This window comes from Haliotis rufescens, unplaced genomic scaffold (genome assembly GCF_023055435.1).
Source record: "Haliotis rufescens isolate VD_foot unplaced genomic scaffold, xgHalRufe1.0.p SCAF_11, whole genome shotgun sequence".
Taxonomy (NCBI): Eukaryota; Metazoa; Mollusca; class Gastropoda; order Lepetellida; family Haliotidae; genus Haliotis; species Haliotis rufescens.
The window spans coordinates 12,049,601-12,074,026 of NW_025963791.1; the positions used below are offsets into that span (position 1 = coordinate 12,049,601).

General features: G+C 41.7%; 2 protein-coding genes across 2 annotated transcripts in view; one reads left to right on the top strand and one right to left on the bottom strand.

Moving 5' to 3' along the window:
* The first annotated feature begins 240 nt into the window (after window positions 1–240).
* On the top strand, window positions 241–8,768 carry LOC124141200 (intestine-specific homeobox-like). The gene is made up of 3 exons (XM_046509135.2): window positions 241–367; window positions 4,252–4,415; window positions 7,439–8,768. Exons 1-3 carry the CDS (start codon window positions 241–243, stop codon window positions 7,766–7,768), a joined length of 621 nt encoding a protein of 206 aa, XP_046365091.2. The 3' UTR covers window positions 7,769–8,768.
* A 647-nt stretch (window positions 8,769–9,415) lies between these two features.
* Window positions 9,416–24,426, bottom strand: part of LOC124141185 (cadherin-23-like) — a 92,665-nt gene continuing 77,654 nt past the window's right edge. Inside the window, exons 68-81 of the mRNA XM_048392872.1 lie at window positions 22,547–23,053; window positions 21,591–21,788; window positions 20,431–20,653; window positions 19,245–19,561; window positions 17,924–18,169; window positions 16,803–16,891; window positions 15,962–16,051; window positions 15,529–15,597; window positions 15,000–15,066; window positions 14,452–14,579; window positions 14,196–14,236; window positions 12,925–12,964; window positions 12,045–12,101; window positions 9,416–11,223 (exon numbers count right to left, since the gene is read on the bottom strand). Of these exons, the coding sequence (XP_048248829.1) occupies window positions 10,917–11,223; window positions 12,045–12,101; window positions 12,925–12,964; window positions 14,196–14,236; window positions 14,452–14,579; window positions 15,000–15,066; window positions 15,529–15,597; window positions 15,962–16,051; window positions 16,803–16,891; window positions 17,924–18,169; window positions 19,245–19,561; window positions 20,431–20,653; window positions 21,591–21,788; window positions 22,547–23,053 (2,379 nt within the window). The 3' untranslated portion in view covers window positions 9,416–10,916. The remainder of the gene's footprint in view (window positions 11,224–12,044; window positions 12,102–12,924; window positions 12,965–14,195; window positions 14,237–14,451; window positions 14,580–14,999; window positions 15,067–15,528; window positions 15,598–15,961; window positions 16,052–16,802; window positions 16,892–17,923; window positions 18,170–19,244; window positions 19,562–20,430; window positions 20,654–21,590; window positions 21,789–22,546; window positions 23,054–24,426) is intronic.

Sequence of the window (24,426 nt, forward strand, 5' to 3'; positions counted from 1 at the left end):
CTGCTCGTGTTTGCGTATAAAATCATATGAACATTAACGGTGAAGTGAAATTAAATAAGAAAATTGACCTAAATGAAATTGATGAAATTAATCTCATGAACCATGGCGAATTAATGCTGTGATTCCAGGTATGGGATTGTTTTAGATGCATGACGTCTCGTGCACATGGTAACGGCGCCACATATGCGTATAACTGCAGACTAACAGGGAACTGAATATCATAAGTTCGCATACCAGAGGATGAGTGCTAGAAAGGTTGTTGAGTCGGCGTCTTTAAGTTTTGGAATTGATCGAATTTTGGGGAAAACTTTTGAAAGGAGAACGGACAACGCCACAAGCCAGAGTCTGGAGTCGCCGGGGAGAAATGGTGAGATAACATTTAAATGAACCTTTCTGTTGTTTGTAAACACCGGGATGGTGTTTGGGGATAGTTGAGGAATTAACTGTCAAAACCTTAAAACATGATTTCAGGATTTCGAGTGAAATACGAACTGTTCAGAAAATGTTTTTCTAACTATAAACGTATTGAAATAGATACAAAGAAAGCAATTTATAACCTTCAACTACCTTTGTGTTTTCGGATTCCTGCATTTTTGCATTTGATATGTCTTATTCAACTCCTGGTGTCATCAATGGTGTTCAGAGGTTTATTCATACAATTTTCACTGCTGTTTTGCCTTTCACGACAAATGGAATCTGTTTTGACGGATGATGAAGAGTAACTATTCTCTTGCCTTGCCTTTTTATATTTACTGTAATTATCGCGATTATGAAGTTGGGATAGTATGTGTTCAATTATTCACGTCAGCATTGCATTGATGTAGTTTCTACGATGAATACTTTGTCAAACGTCTTCCTGATCTACTCAATAATTCTTCGTTGATCACATATATATCAAATGTAAGAAGAATCTATGTAAACTTCTGCCACCAAACTGTGCTGTCTTTTCATGCACTGTGTGTTGTGTAATCGGCAAATGTAAAATTGAACTTTGTATTTTGCGTCTCTTTGCGTCTCACGTTCCTCATTGTCAGTGTCATGAATAGGACCGCCTCCGTGGTCTGGTGGTAGAGCGTCCGCCCGGAGAGGGGAAGTTCCGGGGTTCGATCCCAGACCGCGTCATACCAAAGACGTTAAAATATGGTACTTGTTGTTACCCTGTCTGGCGCTCGGCATTAAGGGGCTAAAACAAGGACTGGTCGGCTCGGAGTCAGTATACTGTGTCTGAGTGGGGTATTCATGTTAAACTGCGGCATGGTATCTCAGTGAGATCGCACTATAAAACGGCATCAGTCCGGACTAGAAAAAACAGCCACACAAACACACACACGTACATGCACGTCGATATATAAGTGCAATAATCTTGGAAGAGACGTTAAACCCCATTTCACCTCACCTCACCAGTGTCATGGACCCAATCCACTCATCGCATGTTTGTTCTGGACTTTTCCAGAAAGGCACATTTCTTCATGTATCAAAGATTTTAAGCATTTTTGGGTACCACCTGGCCAGACGAATCCATTATTCATAAAAAAAATACTTAAAGAAAATGTACTCATTTTCAATTATTAATATGTATTTAGTGATGAAATACCAGATTTATCTGAACATATCTCATATCATTCAAGGGGCGGTCGGGTAGCCTAGTGGTTAAAGCGTTCGCTCGTCACGCCGAAGACCCGGGTTCGATTCCCGACATGGGTACATTGTGTGAAGCCCATTTCTGGTGTCCCCCGCCGTGATATTGCTGGAATATTGCTAAAAGCGGCGTAAAACCATACTCACTCACTCACTCATATCATTCAAAAATAACATTTTCACTCGAGGTTGCCGTACTCATCAATGATGGAAATGTAAACAATACGCAGTGGTATGCGTAGGACTTCTATGGATCCAGTAATGAGATGACATGAATGAAACCACACCTAATGCACCTGAGAGTATTGTAAGCAACATGACATGTACAGGTTGGTTCTCAGTTCAGGAAGACTTTGTCGATTATGCGTATGTCAGTGAGTGTGAGTGAGTATGGTTTTACGCCGCTTTTAGCAATATTCCAGCAATATCACGGCGGGGGACACCAGAAATGGGCTTCACACATTGTACCCATGTCGGGAATCGAACCCGGGTCTTCTGCGCGACGAGCGAACGCTTTAACCACTAGGCTACCCGACCGCCCCGATTATGCGTATGTAAAAAACAGGCTGTTTCAAAACCATCAGGAAATGCTGCATTTTATTGAAGCAATATGTATTAATAATTCTATGGTGTTCTATTTTGCACACCTTTCAAACATATGGGCTATTACCCATTCTTAGAAATCATCGTAACAAGCCTGGCAGATTTAACCGATTTGTAGAGTTATGGTAGGCTGAATATTACATTTGTGACCCCAGTATTTGTATTGCTAGCAAAGACCCAGGAGTACGAAGACACGCAATTGATCAAGTCTCATCAGCAAACCCATGCTTGTCGTAAGAGGCGACTAGCGGGTTTGGGTGGTCAGGCTTGCTGACTTGGTTGATGCATGTCATCGTATGATTCGTATCCAAATTGCATAGATCGATGCTCATGATGTCAATCACTGGGTTGTCTGGTCCAGATTCAATTATTTACAGACTGCCGTTATATAGCTGGAATATTGCTGAGGGCGGCGTTAAAGAACAAACGAATATTAATCAAGTCATCGGGCTTGACCATCCGATCCATTAAGCCTCCTCTTACGACCAGCATAGGTTGCTATGGATTCATTCGTTCGATAAATTCCCATAGAGAAATCACAATGAGAGGCATATAAATGATAAGAATTTAAGTACATGTTATGGACTTATGCCAGTGCTGAATACATCAACCTCAATGATCTTTTCAGAAGGCCTTTTGTAATGTTTAAACATGAGCAGGTATTTCGCCCAGGTTGATATATTTAGAAGATGGAAGTTGGCAAACATGTTATCAACGATCACACACATGCTTACAGTTAGATTAGTGATGCTTTTGTCCTTGATCCTGCCAGAAGTCCAGAACGTTCAAGTAAAAGAAAGGCCGCTTATTCTATATCATCCTTTTTACAGGAATCATCCTTCTCGTTGGAAACAAGTCCGATTAATCCTCCATCAATATTGTATCAAGTGAAGTGAAGGTGTCCCGTCGTTCCGCGGACATAATGTGATTGAAATAGTGTTAATTTCAAATTTAAACAAGAGCATAATGACTGACTAAATACTTCATAGATAATATACAGCATATTTTTGAGAAGTTATGGAAATGATTAACCAATTTGCATATGTTTTCGCAGAACATCTTTTATTAGAAAATACAACCAAGGACAATTCGTCAAAATTGGGTTGATAGTAGTACAATTGTTTAATATGCAGTAAATGTGGTCATTACGTACTCGGTTGACTCTCAGCGTTGACACGCCCATGTGAACGAGATGTAATTGTTCATGGACAGAGTTCAAGCCTTGCTGTACAATGTCCTTGTCCCTGACTACATGCATGATGCTTTCACTCGTAGGCGTAATTATTTGTAAATGTGAAAAGTTGAGAAAGAAACTCGTGTTATACCTGCACGTATGGTTTTATATGCAACTGGAAATATGCTGAGCTGTGTTTATTATATATTTCAATATAAAATGGTCATTTAAAAAAAAAAAATGATTTTCTGACCAAGCTCGTTTTATTTTTTGTACAAAGCGTCGTATATATATTGAAATAAGGAAACCGAAATCGACAACTGCTTCATTGCAATTGTCACTTTCCGTTTGTTTACTTGCTTCTTTGTATCAGATGATTTGATTCGGTGTTTGCGACCATCTGGAGAAACATACATTGATCTTGCACCATTGATCTGTTTAAGTATCGGTAGACATTCATCAAAATGTGATCACATGTCATGTATAGATTTGTCCAAATGAAAAAATGGAACTTTAGTATACATGCCAATAAAAAGGGGCGGAATTGATTTCCAGATGCATACAAATACAGCTTCAGTAGGGGTTCAATGACAAGATGGACGAGGGTTGGGTACTCGAATAAGCCGACGAAAACGAGGATTGGATGGTCACAGTGTGAAACATGTCTGAAAGTGTTGACTCGTACCCCGATGGCGTTAGTCCTTTCTCTGAGGTATACCTGCATCAGATTCAAGTATTTCATATCCGCGATGAAATAGCTGCGCTACTGCTGACTGCGTCTTAAAACAACATTCATTCACTTGCAGATACATCAACGTTGAACGTTGCTGTTGCAGATGTTGGTCCGCCCCTGACCCAGCATCGCGCCCGGATGAGGACGAACTTTAGTGCATGGCAGTTGGAGGAACTGGAACGCGCGTTCCGGGTGACCCACTACCCTGACATCTTCATGCGGGAGGCCCTGGCGTACAGGATGGAGCTGACAGAGGCTAGAGTGCAGGTGAGTACACTGTACGGGATGGACCTGACAGAGGCTAGAGTGCAGGTGAGTACACTGTACGGGATGGACCTGACAGAGGCTAGAGTGCGGGTGAGTACACTGTACAGGATGGAGCTGACAGAGGCTAGAGTGCAGGTGAGTACACTGTACAGGATGGAGCTGACAGAGGCTAGAGTGCAGGTGAGTGTACTGTACAGGATGGAGCTGACAGAGGCTAGAGTGCAGGTGAGTACACTGTACAGGATGGAGCTGACAGGCTAGAGTGCGGGTGAGTGTACTGTACGGGATGGAGCTGACAGAGGCTAGAGTGCAGGTGAGTGTACTGTACAGGATGGAGCTGACAGAGGCTAGAGTGCAGGTGAGTGTACTGTACAGGATGGAGCTGACAGAGGCTAGAGTGCAGGTGAGTGTACTGTACGGGATGGAACTGACAGAGGGTAGAGTGCAGGTGAGTGTACTGTACAGGATGGAGCTGACAGAGGCTAGAATACATTGTACAGGATGGAGCTGACAGAGGCTTGAATGAAGGTGAGTACATTGCCCAGGATGGAGCTGACAGAGGCTAGAGTGCAGGTGAATACACTGTACAGGATAGAGCTGACAGAGGCTAGAATACATTGTACAGGATGGAGCTTACAGAGGCTAGAGTGCAGGTGAGTGTACTGTACAGGAAGGAGCTGACAGAGGCTAGAATACATTGTACAGGATGGAGCTGACAGAGGCTTGAGTGAAGGTGAGTACACTGTACGGGATGGAGCTGACAGAGGCTAGAGTGCGGATGAGTACGATGTACAGGATGGAGCTGACAGAGGCTGGAGTGCAGGTGAGTACACTGTACAGGATGGAGCTGACAGAGGCTAGAATGCAGGTAAGGAACACTGAACAGGATGGAGCTGACAGAGGCTAGAGTTCAGGTGAGTGTACTGTACAGGATGGAGCTGACAGAGGCTAGAATGCAGGTGAGTACTCTGTACAGGATGGAGCTGATAGAGGCTAGAGTGCAGGTGAGTGTACTGTACAGGATGGAGCTGACAGAGGCTAGAATACATTGTACGAGGATGGAGCTGACAGAGGCTTGAATGAAGGTGAGTGCACTGTACAGGATGGAGCTGACAGAGGCTAGAATACATTGTACAGGATGGAGCTGACAGAGGCTAGAGTGCAGGTGATTACACTCTACAGGATGGAGCTGGCAGAGGCTAGAATACATTGTACAGGATGGAGCTGACAGAGGCCTGAGTGAAGGTGAGTGCACTGTACAGGATGGATCTGACAGAGGCTAGAATACATTGTACAGGTTGGAGCTGACAGAAGCTAGAGTGCAGGTGAGTACACTGTACAGGATAGAGCTGACAGAGGCTAGAATACATTGTACAGGATGGAGCTGACAGAGGCTTGAGTGAAGGTGAGTGCACTGTACAGGATGGAGCTGACAGAGGCTAGTGTGCAGTTGAATACAATATACAGGATGGAGCTGACTGGGGCTAGAGTGCAGGTGAGTACACTGTACAGGATTGAGCTGACAGAGGCTAGTGTTCAGTTGAGTACAACGTACAGGATGGAGCTGGCAGAGGCTAGAGTACAGGTGAGTACACTGTACAGGATGGAGCTGACAGAGGCTAGTGTGCAGGTGAGTACACTGAACAGGATGGAGCTGACAGAGGCTTGAGTGAAGGTGAGTACACTGTACAGGATAGAGCTGACTGAGGCTAGAATACATTGTACAGGATGGAGCTGACAGAGGCTTGAGTGAAGGTGAGTGCACTGTACAGGATAGAGCTGACAGAGGCTAGAGTGCGGGTGAGTACACTGAACAGGATGGAGCTGACAGAGGCTTGAGTGAAGGTGAGTACACTGTACAGGATAGAGCTGACTGAGGCTAGAATACATTGTACAGGATGGAGCTGACAGAGGCTTGAGTGAAGGTGAGTACACTGTACAGGATAGAGCTGACTGAGGCTAGAATACATTGTACAGGATGGAGCTGACAGAGGCTTGAGTGAAGGTGAGTGCACTGTACAGGATGGAGCTGACAGAGGCTAGAATACATTGTACAGGATGGAGCTGACAGAGGCTTGAGTGAAGGTGAGTGCACTGTACAGGATGGAGCTGACAGAGGCTAGAATACATTGTACAGGATGGAGCTGACAGAGGCTTGAGCGAAGGTGAGTACACTGTACAGGATGGAGCTGACTGGGGCTGGAGTGCAGGTGCATGAACTGTACAGGATGAAGCTGACAGAGGCTGGAGTGAAGGTAAGTGCGCTGTACAGGATGGAGCTGACAGAGGCTAGAATACATTGTACAGGATGGAGCTGACAGGCTAGAGTGCAGGTGAGTACACTGTACAGGATGGAGCTGACAGGCTAGAGTGCAGGTGAGTGTACTGTACAGGATGGAGCTGAAAGGCTAGAGTGCAGGTGAGTGTACTGTACAGGATGGAGCTGACAGGCTAGAGTGCAGGTGAGTACACTGTGCAGGATGAAGATGAACCCGGGCTTTCGCTGAACGCATTAACCACTGCATTTGAGTCTAAGGCAACGGACAGGTGGGAATTTTTGAACGCTTCATAACGCTACACATATCCGTACACCTGCTGACTGCAAAACCTGACGTTTGAGTCGACGTGATTGTTAATATGTTTGTTTGTTGGTTGGTTAACGCCGTACTCAGCAATATTCCAGCTATATGACGGCGGTCTGTAAATAATCGAACTTGGACCAGACAATTCAGTGATTGCCATCATGAGCATCGATCCACGCAACTGGGATACGATGACATGCCATAAACCAAGTCAGCGAGCCTGACAACCCAATCCCGTTAGTCGTCTCTTACTACACGCATAGTCGCCTTTACGGCAAGCATGGGTTCCTGAAGACCTATTCGACCCCGGATCTTAACGGATGTATTGTTATTATTATTACTGTTATAATAATTGGCCTGTAATGTATAATGCGAGAAATTATTCATCAAGCAGTCAGTGCAGGTCATGGCTTTTTACATAACCAGCTCACCGTGTTGTAGGTCTGGTTCCAAAACCGCCGGGCAAAGTGGAGGAAACAGCAACGGTCATCGGGCTGCCGGGAGCTTGGGTGCTGCGATCATCACGCCAGTGAGAGCCCAAACTCCGCCACCACGCAAGGGAAAACCTCCAGCCCGTACTTACAGGTCATGCCCCCTGTTCTCAACTCACCGGAATCATTGCAGCGAATCCCTAACGCCGTGTTTGGAGCTTGGCCGTTCTCAAGAGAGGTACAGTTGAGATGCAGTATATCGTCCTTGAGAGAGAAAGCGAGAAACTTCTACACCAACATCAGCAGCAATGGACACTTTTCATATAACCCATTCCAGTGAGCCAGAGCGAAGGATCACACCAAGATGGCACCAGCGACAGATGAAGACATGAACACTACAGAACGTCATTTCATATGATTGCGTTTCTGATTTGCCTCGCGTAAACAACAAACAAACACTAACAAGAATATAGCGCTGTCCTCCGTGATCGTTGTCTAGATTGACATATATACACTGTAGCACTACGTTGAAAATGCAGCAAATAGGACTAACATTCATATATGAGTGGGTCGAAGACCTGATCCCCGTGGTATCTGGGCAGAATAAATCCCTGTGTCCATGTCGTTGACCGTCAGGTGGTCACACTGTGTTGCCTGGTTAAATGTCATGGCGTCGTGAAACAGTATTCATGCTATCAACAAATGGTAAGCCAAGTCAAGACTCGATTACGTACGGGTCGTCGTGATACAGGTGGCAAATGTTGACCGAGAACCCGACAAGTTGAGGTGAAATTGGGCTTAACGTAGCGTCCACGATCACTGCACATATAGCTTCGGGCATGCACGTATGCCTGCGTGTGTGGTTGCCTGTACTAGCCCGGACTAATGCCGGTTTTATGGTGCTAGCCACTTAGATACCATGCCGCAGGTTAACAAAGATACCCCACTCAGACACATACTAACTCTGAACCGACCAGTTCTTATTTCAGCCCCTCAATGCCAAGAGCCAGGCATGGTACCACCTTTCAACGTATTTTGGACATTAAGGGACCACGAGATCGAACCAGGTACCTTCCGCTTCTGGGCAGACGTTCTGTTTGCTGTACCACGGAGGAGGTTAGTGGCGATGAAGGACAAGGCATCCGTTTCATACGTATATGTTCTCAATAATAATTGCATGGAAAAAGGGCTTCCTTGACGAACGGGATTGGGATTAACGGGGTCCCTGTATTGTGATGTCCCAGGTTAACTAGACTGGAGAGTTATCATGAGCTATGACACATTGTCGAGCTACCATCTGAAGTCTGAGGTCAGTTCCAATCCACAAAGTACCCAATGTCCTCAACGTTCAACATGAGGTTTGTAGTGCTTAATAATTATGTAATCATACATCGTAGGAAGATTATTGTATGTGGTACCTGTTCATAAATATATTACCTCATACATGTATACATGTGAATAAACAATTCCACAAAAGCAACTAATATTATCCCAGATTGCGCGCTTTGGTTTCGAGCCACCGTTTTCCGTTTACGAAAAGGTATACATAAGTTTTACGGGTATTATGAGTACGGGTATTATGCTGACAAACTAAGAGTCCCAACCAGAGCGAAAATAGAATTCGAACCTACGAGCAAGTACTTCACAGCAATAAACACACTTTTTAGAAACGGACGGAGAGAGTGATGTGGGTTGAAGTGATACCCCCCAAAATACAATCTCTACTTTGTGTCTTTATAAGAGTATCACAACACTTAATTAATTGATAAACGCCATTCGTACACCAACTGTTCCCGGTGTAAGTGCCGGTAGGGCAAGACGTACTTACCCTTTTCGCGGTACACCTGGTATCATCACTGATTACAAGTGATCCATTCATACAATTTTCGCCGCTATTTTGCCTTTTACGCCCAATGGAATCTGTTTCGTGGAAAATCGAGACGTTGGTATTAACGTTGTATGGCGATACATAAAAACAACTGCTCGATGACCATATTAAGAAAATAATTTATTTTTGTCTTCTCACACTGCGACCAGTTTGACTGCATCCAGTTTATGTCAACATCTCATTCATGATATTTATCATATCACACTGATTCAGATGAACGTCAATAACATAACAAACGACGATCCTATATGATTTGTCATCGATCAACAATTGACATGCATGATTTAATCATGTTCAGATACCAACAATGATAACGTTCATAAATATCCACATCATAATACTGCCTGTGCCTTATTTTAATACTGCTTGGCAATTGTTACCCTATTGCACCAATATCTTATTTTGATTTTTATCCTGAGGCCATAATAAATTAATTATATTTTTTTATCCTGCCTGCCTCACATCATTTTCATCCTGCAGATGAAGAAAATTACTGATTCCGATCTTTCTTTGCTTGATTAATTACACCATAATATAAGTCCTGCCGAGCATTCGTGTTTCATGTACACAGATGCCTTTATCAGTTTGGTTTCAAAAGTAAAATGCATTAAAATAATTCATGCCCCACGTTTTCTTTATAAATTCCGATGAAAATAAAATAATTAATATATTGTGGTCTCGCGTACCTGTATATTTGCTGATCAACAGCTTGTAACGTACCGAGTTCCCTTTAAAGCACATTCGTCTAGCAATGACATGGGAGTTACATCAATATAAAAGTACAAATATGCATATATTATTGACACCATTTCATATGCTGGTGATGTCAAACAACTGTCAGCAATATGTTCGTGTATGTGAACGAAGAGCTGCAGATAACAGTAAGCACAAAACAAGAATTCGTACTGTTTTCAAACCATAACAACAATTAAAAAACAAAACAAACTAGCACTTAGACACAACTCAATGTCAGCTATGTGCTGATCATACCAAAATGGAAACTATTATCGTGGCTACAATGTTTGACCATACAGTGAAACTCCCTTAATCGGCACGGTACATGTACAATTACCAGTCAAATCGTCCGGATAAACAAATGTTCGGAATAACATATCAGTGTCACGGAGTCATCTCTTTTTTATGTATGTAGAAGTCGTCCGGATTGACGGGGTGACCGGATTAGCGTCGTTCCCGGATTAATGGGGTCGAGACTAAAGAGGTTTCACTGTATATAATAGTCCAAGACAGATCAAGTCAATAAATCATAATTACCACATGTACATTCGGTACATGCTCTAGAAGTTCATGTGAGTACTCCAACGACAACAATATGCTGGGAATTCATAATTGAAGGACAGTCTGTCTTCAAGGCACAGCCTGACGTTGTCATAACAAAACATCATCACAGCACACAAGTAAGTACCAACAAAGAAGAAGTTATAAAAGAAGGCACTGACATAACGTAAAAGGAGCGTGTACATACTGCAAAGTATCGTCAAAGTATGTTTCAGTGTCATTTACCTACACAGAATGTATTCCTTCACGTATGTTTCTGTTGTCTAGGGTCTTTTCACTTCAGTTCATTGATCAGTGACACTTTTCAAATCTCTGTAGATTCCAGGTCATCGAGATCTCCCAAATTTTGTCTTCTTCCAACGACTAATTTGCCCTGTGTTTCCCCTTGTTCCGAGCTGGAGCTGGCAGAATCCCCCAAGTCGTGCCCCCGTGTCCCCATTTCCTCGTCGATGAAGTCGTATTGCCGCAGCACCTCCCCAAGAGCGTTGTTGCCGTACCGGATCTGCTGTTTCTCGTCAAAGAAATTGACTGTGATCTCCTGTTCATCGTCTTCCTTCGCCCGACCCTCGTCGAGGACCTGGTTGTTGTCCAGCGAGTCGCCTGACGCAATGCTGGGGAAGAGGAAGGTTGTATCTTTACTGTTTCATCATGACATAAGCATCAGGACCCACTTGCACAAAGCGATCTTAGCGCTACAACTATTGTAAGCCTATGTTTAAGTATGGGAGTTACGATCGTCTTAGCGCTAAGATCGCTATGTGCAAATGGGCCCTGGTCACAATCATTACTGGTACACATAGAACGCAGTGAGTCAGTGTGTTGGGCTTATCGCATCCCTATGTCGCCGGCACCGAACATGCCAAAGTCCTGGATACACAACGGAATGATAACCAGGGCGAATGTGAGATTCGAACCCTGAGGGGGGATCCTGAGGGGCACTAGAGGTGAAATGGGGTTTAGCGTCGCGTTCAGGATTATTACACAAAAAGAGCGACACGCAAGCACGCGTGCGTGCGTGCGTCTTCTTGTTGGTTGGTTGGTTGGCTTGTTGTTTAACGCAGCACCCAGCAATATGTAATGTAAATAATCGAGTCTGGACCAGACAATCCAGTGATTAATTTTGGGATCGATGACATGCATCAACCAAATCCCGTTAGTCGCCTCTTACGGCAAACATGGGTTGCTGAAGACCTATTCTACCCTGGATCTTCATTAGTCCGGACTAATGTAGATTTTATAGCGCTAGCCCACTGAGATACCATGCCGCGGGTTAAAATGAATACCCCCACTCAGACACAGTATATTGACTCCGCTATGGAATATTGCTAAAAGTGGCATAAAAACGTACTCGCCCTCCAAACCCACCCACTCACTCACTTGCCGATCCACTCACTGTTCTTCATGTAGCTTTGCCTGTGGGACAACCACTCACCTTTGTGTTTCCGTCTCCTGATGAAGGGCGATTTCTTTATTGAACAGTGGATTGATACTGGAAGAAAACAACAGATCGCAGGTGTAATCAGTAACGACTTCAGGGCAGATTTTTATGTGTTGTGTAACGCCGCACTCAGCAATATTCGGCTACACGATGGCGGCCTGTAAGTGAACGAATCTGAACCAGACAACCCTGTGATTGATATTATGAACAACGTCCCAAGCCGGTGGTGTACGATGAAACAAACTCTACCAAGTCTTCCATTCTGATCACCCGATCCATGTTTGCGCATCGCACAGTATAGGAGACCTATTCTAGCCCAGAATCTCTCCACCCTCTCGAACTACATATTCTATCACAGGACTTCATTTACATACAGATGCATAGGTGATACAGACAAATTATGTGTGGGACAACAAAACCCGAGAAAAAATCAAACTTTTGAGTAGTTTATGTATTTACCGATAATTACACGAGAATAAGAATAGAAATACCATAGCAAGACACCACAACCCACGTGATGTGTTTGAGGTGATGTGAGGTGAAATGACGCTTAACGTCGCTTCCAAGATTATTGCACTTTTATAGCGACATGCATGCAAGTATGTGTGTGTGGCTGCTTGGCATGTACGGACTAATGCAGATTTCATTGTGCTAGCAGTATATAACAGTATACTGACTCCGAGCCGACCAGTTCTTATTTTAGATCCTTATTGCCGATCGCCAGGCAGGGTAACAACAAGTGCCATCTTTAAACGTATTTTGGTATGACGCGGTCGGGGAGCGAACCGTGGACCTAATGACCTTCGAGCGGACACTCTACCACTAGACCACGGAGGAGGTCGTGATTTGTTGTACTGTGTTGCATGACACTTACTTTACAAAGCCGCTCTCTTCCCCTTCTTCATGAATTGGCCCTGAAACATGAAGTAAAGGGATGATGTAACACAGGTGTTCAATCAGATAAAGCGTAAAAGAATATTCTTCTCTACCCGTGTGTGAACTAGTTACTTATATTGATCTTGAGACGCAGTTGCACTGTACACCCCCGGGCAACAGTTTTGCATGTACTCCTGTCGGTCTCGGTTTGTAACTATACTCTTTTCAACTTAAAATGTTCAACTTTCAACTTAAAATTTCCAAAATTAAAGACATATTCAAGTTAAAGTTATATGACAAAAATGAACGAATTGGGAACACATTAAAACCGGTAGTGAAGTATGACAGTAGCTGTTATAACCGTTATCGATCTTGATGGATAAGGATTAAATGGGAAATTTCAAAGTTAACGTTTTTGGATCAGTAGTGCGTAATACCGCTATGATTTGTCAAACATTCCCTCGTCTGTCCCCCCACTACTCTTGAAATGGCTGGCCAAGTTCAGCCAAAATGGTCGGCGGCCATTGACACTGACGCATATGCGTATCCCTATCATGTCAAGGACGTGTTCAGTGAAGTAAAGGTCTGGACTCATTGCTGGCCATGGCATTCCATGATGGTTGTGCTGCTGTAGGTGAGCATTGACGATTCGTGCACGATGAGCACGGGTTTTGTCGCCCTGAATGACAAAACGTCGACCGCACACGCCTTGCAAACTGGACAACGATGGTTGTCAGTAAGTTGTCCCGATAGTACTGTCCAGTGACCCCTCGTTGCACAATATGGAATGGGGTTTACTCAGTCATATGCCACACCACATTATGATCATAACCGATCCACCGCCAAATCCGTCATGGGGTTAACATTGGATTGACGTTCATGCTTGAGGAAAGGACTGCCTTGCAGGCAGCAGGACAATGATTACGAAATAATGTCTACTGTGTTGTATTTGTTAACCAACTTGGGTCTCGTTCCACAAAGCGATCCTAACGCTAAGATGATCGTAGCTCTCATACTTTAACATAGGCTTACGCTAGTCGTAGTGCTAACATCGCTTTGTGGAAGGAGGGTGCCTTCAACACCAGACACCACAACATCGCTGGCAGATATGTGTGGACCTCGGAGAAGATTAAGTTGAAAAATACTTAGGATGTGCATCAACACCGTCCACATCATAGCTAAGCTCAGAACATTTTAGCCTCCCCTCTTATCTAATTGTTGTGATAAAGAATACTGTGACATTTAATTTATATGCAATTATACATTTACCTTTCACGTCAATCGTCGCTGCCTTAAGTTTTCGCTTATATCTAAAAACAAAACATAATGTGGCACCATCATTTCCTTCTTGTGGCCATTTCAATTAGAAACATTTTAACAAGAAAAACAAAAAGAACTGAGCATTTGATCACAAACATTTAGATTTACATATATTTCCCGCTCGGGAAATACAAGAATTCTGACATTCGTTTCGTAAAATCATTATGACACACACGCTTGTATAATTATCTTTATGTACACTGACCTCTGTATCCTGTTACAGGAGATGTAGATGAGGAGGAGCAAGGTGAAACTCAGGAGACAGACGATGGCGATGAGGATGTACATTCGTTTCTCGCTGTCGTCGCGCTTAGCAACGGTAGCGTCAGCTTCCTGTGTTAGAAAAGCAAGCCCAAACCGTTACATGTATCTGTGTGGAGCCGTTGAATACGGACATGCTATAATTGCAGCTGTGTTCCTTACTTTGCATACGGGCCAGAATGTTTTTGGTCTTCACCATGAACATCTAGAAATGTCCACAACAAAATTTTAAAAGTACACTGACGATGTATATTGTTTCGTGAACAGATGATATAAAGATGATGTAAGAGATGCGGTGTTGCATCAAATACCACACAAACGGATTCTGGACGGCAATGATAGAGCTTTGGCCATTAGCTGTGCATATCCAATTCCTTACACAATTATTAACATATGTTAAAGATCACCATAATATATATATAGTCCTTAAAATGATAACATACAGCACAACCCTTAAATAGGGCAAATTGCAATTGGGTATGTATATCTTACCCCAACTTGTGTGACTTTGTACTTGTTAATGAGTTTGTATCCAAGACCTTGATTTCTGTCAATAATCCTGTAAACAAAAACAAAATGTAGAGGTCACCCAAAATTACCTTATGAGACACCATCAGTATGTCAATATGATAAAAAATCTCTTCCATTTATTCGTCTAATTCATTGTAACCGTCCAACATCAAGCACTGCAAGTGTTCAGCATCAAGCATCGTCACTGTCCATCACTGATCATAATAATTACCAATTACCATTGCTACATTTCTTCCCGATTGTTTCCCCAATATCAATATAAAAAATCTTGAAGTCTATTCTAAATCCGGTATTTCTCCAGCCCCAGGACCCGCTGTACAAACTAACCTTCCATTTTGCTCTGAATGTGGTAGTTCTTCATTTTCAGAATCCACTGAACTCAATAACCTTTCACTCTGCTCTGCATCCGATATTTCTCCAGTCTCAGGATCTCACACACCTTTCAGTCTATTTTGCATAATAATTTCTCAGTCTAATGGGTTCTACGTACCTTCTCGTGCTTTCTGCATCCAGTATTTCACCAGACGCAGGATCCACTGCATGTACAAACATGTCTGAGCTGGAGGGAAAGTGTGAGCATTAGAACTCTTTCATCAATCTTCATGTTGTTGATTGTTTCATCAGATACCTAACCTTCATCATCATAAGTACCGAAAATACTTGAATTGTGGGGAGAAAATAATCAGTTTTTTTTAAAGAACTCTTTCTTCGTGTTGTTGATTGTTTTATCAGATATCAAAACTTCATCATCATACCGAAAATACTTGAATTGTGGGAAAAAATAATCAGTTTTTTTAAGACAGAAACTTTTCCCATGATTACAAAATATCAAATTAACCCCTTATGTTATTGACGTGATAAACCAAACGTCCATGAGAGCTTTAAACTTGATACCAGACATGAGTTTCACACACAACACTCACTGGTAGGGCTGTACATTTCCATCCTGGTCAAGGTGAGACGCAACGTCATCATTGGTGAGAAATGTGTAACCTGTTGCGTTACTCATGTCACTGGTGAAAATAATGAAAGTAATTAATAAACACCAGTTCCTAGTTATGTAGCACATATCAAGCAAAGGTAGACAGCTGGACAAATGTTTGAAATTTAAGTTTTTGTTTTGGTAAGGGTTAAGGTTAGGGTTAGGGTTAGGGTTAGGTATAGGTTTAGGCTCAGGTTTTTAGGTTAGGTAGGGTTAGGGTTAGGGTTAGGGTTAGGGTTAGGGTTAGGGTTAGGTTTGGGCTTAGGCTTAGGTCTTTAGGTTAGGTAGGGTTACGTTTAGGGTTAGGGTTAGGGTTATGTTTGGGCTTAGGCTTAGGTCTTTAGGTTAGGTAGGGTTACGTTTAGGGTTAGGTCTTTTGGTTAGGTAGAGTTAGGGTTAGGTTTAGGGTTAGGTTTTATTTAGGGTTTGGATTAGAGTTAGGGTAGATTTTATTTAGGGTCAAGATCAGTATGTTTAACAGCCGTATCTTTACATACGTTTGTCAATTTGAAACAATCTATTACCTCTATTTCATTAATGTATTACAGTCATTATTCATCCAGATGACAGCACACGATTTTATAAAAAGAGGAGTAACCGATTCTGTCAAGAAGGAATTCTGTTACATCTCGAATATACATCACAATTAAATCCTCCTTTAATGGAAACAGTATCAAGGCTTGATTAATTCTTGAGCCAAATACAAGTATTGCGTCTTAGTAACGATGGTTACATTTCTGATAGACTTCACTTTTTTCTGAGTAATAAACTGTTTCTCTCACCTTAAAACATTGTCCTGTATCTTTAAGACGTCATCGATACTTTGCAGGAATGTGATTTTCAAAACTTGGAAGTCGGCAATGATGAAAATCTGCAGAATAATGTGTATTCATAAGAATAACAGCTTGGCTTCTTGGCACTGCAACGTATGCTGTTCTCATGCGTATGTTAACTGAACTGAGTTCCAGAAGAACCGACAAGCTAATGAAGGCAAAGGAAATTAATCGGGCACATTTGGCATTCGAACCAACACGAATCCAGCAGCCAAGAGAGCTCTAGTACTCAGATATGGTGGACGGATACCATGGCAACCAGTTCCACAACAACAGTTAGAAGTGAGTGAGTCAGTGTTGTTTTTAACACAATAAGTCAGCAATAAGTCAGCCCTGTCATGCTGGCCTGTATAAAATGGTGTTTGAGCCACGTAGATCAGCGGTTGATAAAAAGAGCAACGAACAATGGGTTAGATGACACACATCAGCCAGGTCACACATTGCAAGCACCTGTAACTACCTGATCCGAATTGATACATGTGGGGTACATGTGTGTGAAGTGACAGAATATGGTTTTACGCTGCTCTCAGTAATATTCGAGCATCATCAGTGGACACATGACATTCATGATGAACCTATGTGAAAAATGACGAAGCTATCTCGACGCCTCTAACAGCGTATAAATCTATGCAGTACATTCCGTACTGCGAAATCATCTTCTTCCTCAATACAGGGTAAGACACACTGTTGACAATATATCTGAGGAGAAAAGACAACAGGCATAATGAAATTAAAGCGACAAAACACTTTTCATATCCATATCAAATTTCAGCTAAACGCACAGTCGCTTGTACGATTCCGACTGTATCATGATCATGTTTTTATTAATAACTGCCAAATAGTGATGATACCAAGTGTTCGAAAAAAGGTGAGCGTATCCTGCCTCATCAGTTGGACCAGTCACAAACACATGCAAAGGCAAGTAAATTGTGAACCTTAAAAACACATAAACATATGGTACAAGTCGAAATAGGTAATTACATCATTTTTTCCACATACGGAAATGTCTTCAACATGTCTTAAAAGGTTTCGGAAGCTCTTTGAAAGTTTGATGTTTAAAGCATATTCACCTTCAGGTCTGCCACATCCATCCCCGCGCTGTCGCTGACGGCCACCTTCATGATGAAGAATCCGTACATGACAGCCGAGAAGGACATATTGGTGGCAACCGTGCCGTTTCCTGTCACAGAGATGGGGATGGGGTGTTTCTCAGAGTTATACCCCGTTCGCAGGAGGCTGGTGTCTGCTTCTGTGGAGTTGACCCTGTAGAAGCTATGTTGACTGAATTTAGGGCTGTCACGATCATACACCAGTGTCTGGAATACAAGCATGCATTTATTATCATTAAGGCGTTTCATTTTCAACGGTTGGTTATCGAAACCTTTGGTCGGTTGTGGAAATAACAATGTATATATACATTAGACACTGAATTATTTGTTTTGTTTTCTAAACACACAGGGTATAACACGGAAGCATAATATAATATTCTCTATTTACAATTGGGTATTTTGGTGAAAAGTGACAGTAATGTTGAAGTTGTATTATTATAATAGCGTATACTTTGAAACACACTGCTTGGAAAACCAGTCAAGCAGTGAATAGGATTTCAGCTTACAGCTTAGTATTATCTAAAACTTCTCAAAGTCAGCTGGAAACAAAGTGAGACATTTTTTTCATAAGCGTAAATGGTTGGCGGAACAATATTCCACGTCAACATAAATAAAGGATATTAAATGAGTGTTCATGTCATACTATATTTACGACACGAGTGTCTTAATTCCGGTACTTTCCGAGCCAGAGCGAGGGAAATATCGAAATTTAGGCATGAGTGTCGTAAACATAGTATGCCATGAACTGAATATAATGTTCTATTTATAACCGAAGATGTCTTCATATACATACAGAGACGAAACCTAGTGTTCACCCATGAGGACAGCAAGTCGCAACAGCAGTGCAACCACGATTTGTCGAATGACGTCAACAATTTTAAACTATGCTGCCGTTTCTAGTGTGACGTCATTCCAACATCACGGCACAATACGGGGCTCATGGTTTCTTTGTGAATTAACAAAAAAACTGAAACTTATTGACGTCAACAATGTCGTCCGGAAGACGGAAACAACACACTGTTGTCTTGTGACGTGATATGACCCAAGGACACATATGATTTTCATGAACCCCGATATGTTTGCCCTGGTAGGTAATAAAACAGTCAACGCACCTTCCATCAAGCTTTGTTCATCCTGTATGCCGAACTTCTTAGTTCGGCTAAAGGTTTGTATTGCTGTACTGCTTCTACCATGATATAATCGGCGTTGCCAGTATCAAAACTAGTTACAGGCGACATAACAACACTAGAAAGCACTTATTGTACATGCTCTTTCAACTTACATCAAGATTAAAAATGGTTCTGCCCAAAGTCACAGTATTGCGTATTCCCTTTGACAAGACAGGCTGGCGGTAGACGGGTGGGTTGTCATTCACATCCAGCACTGTAATTGTTACGAGGATGGACGTTTCGTTGGTTGTGAGGCTGGAAGTCGAGTTATCACACAGCTTGTAGTAGTACGCTGGTGAGCAATCTGTGGCTGTGACTTTCACTGTGAACTCAGTCACATTCTCTCTGTCAAACGTTTGGATGACATCTAGGTGCAATGTCCTGTTGTCAGCAGAGATCCTCGTCTTCAGATTGACAGTATAAATCGTGTCTGTAAAAATAAATGATGTTTAATATGTCGACAGTTGCTTGGTTGTTTGTGTTATTCTTTTATTTTTTTGTTTAGTTCCTTTTCACAAACCATGAGGGTCTCTCGAAGTAAACGTTCAGGACCTACACCCCCAACCCCCGCCCCCCACAAACACACACACACACACACATCCTAAGCTTATATAAAGGAGGCGTTAAACACAACTCAATCACGAATAAGATAAACGGAGCGTTGTCTATAAATAGATTGCAAACTTGCAGTGAAAGACCCACATATTTACTTTAGTACACCACAGCCATTACAATATTTAAATTACACCCACGTGTAGCATCCTACATGTACTACTGTATAAACTACCAGGCAAATGCAAGTATACCCCAATGCTTGATGGTGACCAAAATAAAAAAAATAATAAAGTAATGGTTATTCGACGGTGTTGTATTTGATACGGGTATCATAGTTGTGATTTTGGACATTAAGTTTGCAGTGTTTCGGTGACTGTTTTCAGCCTGGTAACGTTTTGATAAGGTTTCTAATTTTTCGGCTGACGATGAAACACACAAGAAATGGTCATTCGATGGTGATGTATTTGATACGGATAACGGGTATCATAGTTGTGTTTCGGCTCTTTAGTTTGCAGTGTTTCGGCGACTGTTTTTAGAGTAGTAACTTTTTGATAACGTTCATATTTTGTCGCTAAAGATGAAACAAACAAGAAATGGTCATTCGATGGTGATGTATTTGATACGGTATCCTAGTGTAGTTTTCAGCCTAAAAAAGGTTTGTATTTTTTTGGCAATTTTTCAATTGTATACTTTCTTCTGTAAGGTAGTATATATGCACGGGTGTGTCTTGCTTCCATTGTTAACCTGATATAGTGTAGCAGATTTGGGAATCCTTGTCCGGGTCTACAGCTCGGATGGGTCCAAGTGAAGTGTTGATGACGTTCTCAGACACAGAGAAATGCTTCTGACTTGTGTCGGACTGATTGAACACCGGTGGGTTATCATTGACGTCCCTCAGATTAATAGTGTACGGACGGGAAATGGTAGACAGACTGGGGAGTCCCAGGTCATACGCCATAACCTTCAACTGAAACACCACATAGGATAAAGATTACACCTTAATTAAAACTCCATCTACTACTACTACTACTACTACTACTACTACTACTACTACTAAATAACTCTAACATCTACATTGACAAATCGTATATTGAAACTGATATAACATTTATCGAAATATTTTGTTACGTACATCGAATTCGAAATTGCTGTAACGTGTGTCGATATTAATTTTAACGCATATCAAAATTAAAGTTATGTTTATCGAAATTAATGTTTCTTTCATTGAAATAAGTGTTACGTATATCGAAATATATATAACGCAAGTGCAAATCGAAACTGGTATTTCATAAATAAAGAATATACATGTCTGATTAGGAAAGAATCAGCTGTCAGAATGTCAAAATCAGCTCGGATGGTTCGAAGGTGAGATTATATATGGATTGGCGTGATACAGCTTAGAAGATGCCGTCACTCCGATCATTTGATTCTGTGCACAACATGCAACTACATCGTATGTTTAATAAGATAATATAGATATAATATCTCTGAAATTAACAGTTGCCGTTAACTTTTACTGAAAAAGGGTAATACATTTTTTTATTCATATTGACATATAATGATGATATAACGATAATATCAACATGATATTCCACTACGCAGGACAAATCTACAAGGAGGCATGTCAAACATTTGATCATACGTATGCTCAAATGATTCACGTCATATTTGTTTGTTTGTTGTTTCACGCGCACACTGGCAACATTTCAGTTTTATGACGGGGCCTGTAAATAATAGAATCTTGACCAGACAAGCCAGTGATAGATATTTTGAGCAACAATCCTAGCCGTCGGTAATCTATGATGACACGCTATCATCAAGGCGTACCATTACCTCGTCTGGCACGCCTGGCTTCCTATTCTTAGCTGGAATGACAACGGGGGTATTCATGTCATAATACTTACTGTAAATTTACTCTGCGTTTCGCTGTTCAGTTCCCCGATAATTATTAATGATCCTGTAACCTTGTCTAGACTGAAGAGCTGTTTGGTGACGACTGGCGTGTCGTTGGTCATATTGAACTCCACCTTACCATTGTTAACCTTATCTTTGTCCGCATCAGTAGCGTAAAACCGGAAGATAGTCGAGTACTTCCGGGAACACTGGAAAGATAGTTGGATAATACGAATTCAATTTCAAAAGAGATTGGCTAAGGAGGGGTAGATAATTCTGACTTGGCAAGCCAGTGACTGAAGCGTCAGCAATGACCCATACCATCAGGGCATGATGAAGCGCTATCAGCGCTTTTGGGGAGTTTTGGGATCCTTTTGTAGCTCTGTTCCTAGAGAAGTGAACCGAAATTCATGTCTGTGACGTTAACCACTTTGGTGAAACGGGTATCGTGCCTACAAACCTAGAAACATTATCGTGGTGAAGCGGGATTCGTACCCACGATCATAGGTTTCTGGTGTGCACAAGGACGAATTGTGCATCAGATGACTGGGCAACTCGTAACCCAACAGATCTTTGACGCTTGCAGCCTTTTTTGATAGGCACTTAGAAGTTGGAGTTCTAAGTAAGGATACATTTATGGATGAACAACTTCTTTATTACAATCAAGAGCGACGTAGGTGCGAGTACTTGATAACGGTGTTAGAACATGCACCGAAACGTCGCTCTTAATTGTAATAAAGAAGTTGTTCGTCCATTAATTTATCCTTACTTACTGCTTACGGCTTTTTTGAAACCCAGGAGCACTGGCATCGTGTTGACAAACCAACAAGCATCTAGGGCGAAACTAGGATTCAAACCAAAGATACTATGATTCAGGAAACGCGAGGAGCAGATCTACATGTAGATCTCTGCACAGCGAATTAGGGCGCTCTAGATTGACTTTCAATGAAACAATATTTTAACATACCTCTGGAATTCGGGGGATATCGGTAACGTTGACAAAGACGGGGCTGTTGAGGTTCTCGTCTAATACAGTAACAGTCACAGTGGCGTTGCCAGTGAGGTTTCCAGTACCCTCGTCGGTGGCCACGACTATCAGACTATAAGTCTCGGCCAGCCCTAACAGGTCTTCCGCTGCTGTGATAGCTCCTGTGCTAGCATTAATGGCGAATAAAGAAGTAGCGTTGACAGTCTCGTCTTGAAGAGAGTACCACACTTTACCGTTGTCGCCAATATCCATGTCAGTTGCATGCACTGTTAGTATAGCGCCACCTTGCTTTGTTTTCTCAGTGATCAGGTTATGGTAGTCGCTGTCGAATTGGGGGCTGTTGTCGTTAACGTCTGTTACATTAATGGTGATGGTTGTCCGTTTTAACCTCGGTGTTTCGAATAGTGGGTTGTCTCGGGCTGTAACAGTTAGGCTGTATGTGCTCACGTATTCGCGGTCCAGTAGTCCTTCTAAGATGATCCCACCCTGTTGGACAGAGATTACAAGACATTTGCATGAGCATATTAAAAATACACCACAAAGAAATATATCTGATTCATTTTAAATCATGTTACTCTGACACATTTAATCCACAAAAACACGGTCATTGCATCCATGTGAGAATGATGTCTTATTTCATACAAGTTTTCGTTATAATTCAAATAATTTTGAGTGAGTGATTTGATGACGTTTTAAACAATAGGCAAGCCTTATCAAGACATGGGGCATGCTCTTTCTTCGAAAATTACAAAGAGCGTCATACGACTCTTGCTCAAACGTTGTTTGATCAGTGTTACAACATTCAGTGCCTCAGTGTAGCTTTCAAATTTTTTCATGGTAGACATGTCGAAGACATTTGACGTATCAGTAACAAAAGATTATGTCCTATGCAATTCCCTATTTTGACTTGTACCACACATGTAACTATACTCCGATGTCTCTTCATGTGAACACTTGACTTGCCTTTGCATGTGTTTGTGACGGATGGTACCGGTGGGGCAAGATGCGTTCGCCTTTTCACAAACACCTGGTATCATCACTATTTGATACTGATACTTAGACATAGGCTCATACTATAGTCGGAATCGTACAACGGGCTCTGCTTTCAGCAGAAATTTCTGAATATGTTTATGGAAATAGTTTTGTAGCTTTAATTTATTCATAAATGCCTTCACTTATCATATCATATCATATCATATCATATCATATCTCATACCATATGCGTGACGAAAATACACAGCCAGGTACAAACTTCAATAAGCTTTTATTGATAACACTAGTATATCTGGAATATTGCTGAGTGCTGCATCAAACAACAAACAAACGATAACACAAGTACAAACGTTTCAATATATTGAAATACCACTTTTGATAGAGGTACTGGGATAGGTTAGCTTGTTCCAACTGCAATTTTTTTTTACTAAGGTCTCTCTCCTTCCTATTTGACACATTAGTTAAAGGTGTTACTGTAAATGTGTTTGCGAATAAAAAAACAATTATTTTTTTAAGCAAATTATAGACTGGAAAGATAATAGTTTCATGGTGAAATATCCATTTGTCGTAGGGATATCACGGGAAACAAATGCTACCACTTTGATCTTGCTTCCATGGAAACACACAAACAAAATAAAAAATAGACAAATATCTAAAGGCAATTGTTGAGCATATGGTAATGGCACAATACACATGTATAGTTTCATGCAAAAATATTCATTAGTTTGAGAGTTATGGCTCGACATTCGACATTCGAAGTAACTAGTTTCATACAGTAATATAAAATACTGAAAAAACGTTAAAGAACACCAGATTCTTTCATATGACTATGATCAATCCGTCATGATAAGACAAATTAAACCTCA

Coding starts and splice junctions, on each gene's coding strand:
- LOC124141200 (XM_046509135.2), top strand. CDS start 241: ATGAGTGCTAGAAAGGTTGTTGAGTCGGCGTCTTTAAGTTTTGGAATT. Junction 368..4,251: donor GGAGTCGCCGGGGAGAAATG/GTGAGATAACAT, acceptor TTGCTGTTGCAG/ATGTTGGTCCGCCCCTGACC. Junction 4,416..7,438: donor TGACAGAGGCTAGAGTGCAG/GTGAGTACACTG, acceptor ACCGTGTTGTAG/GTCTGGTTCCAAAACCGCCG.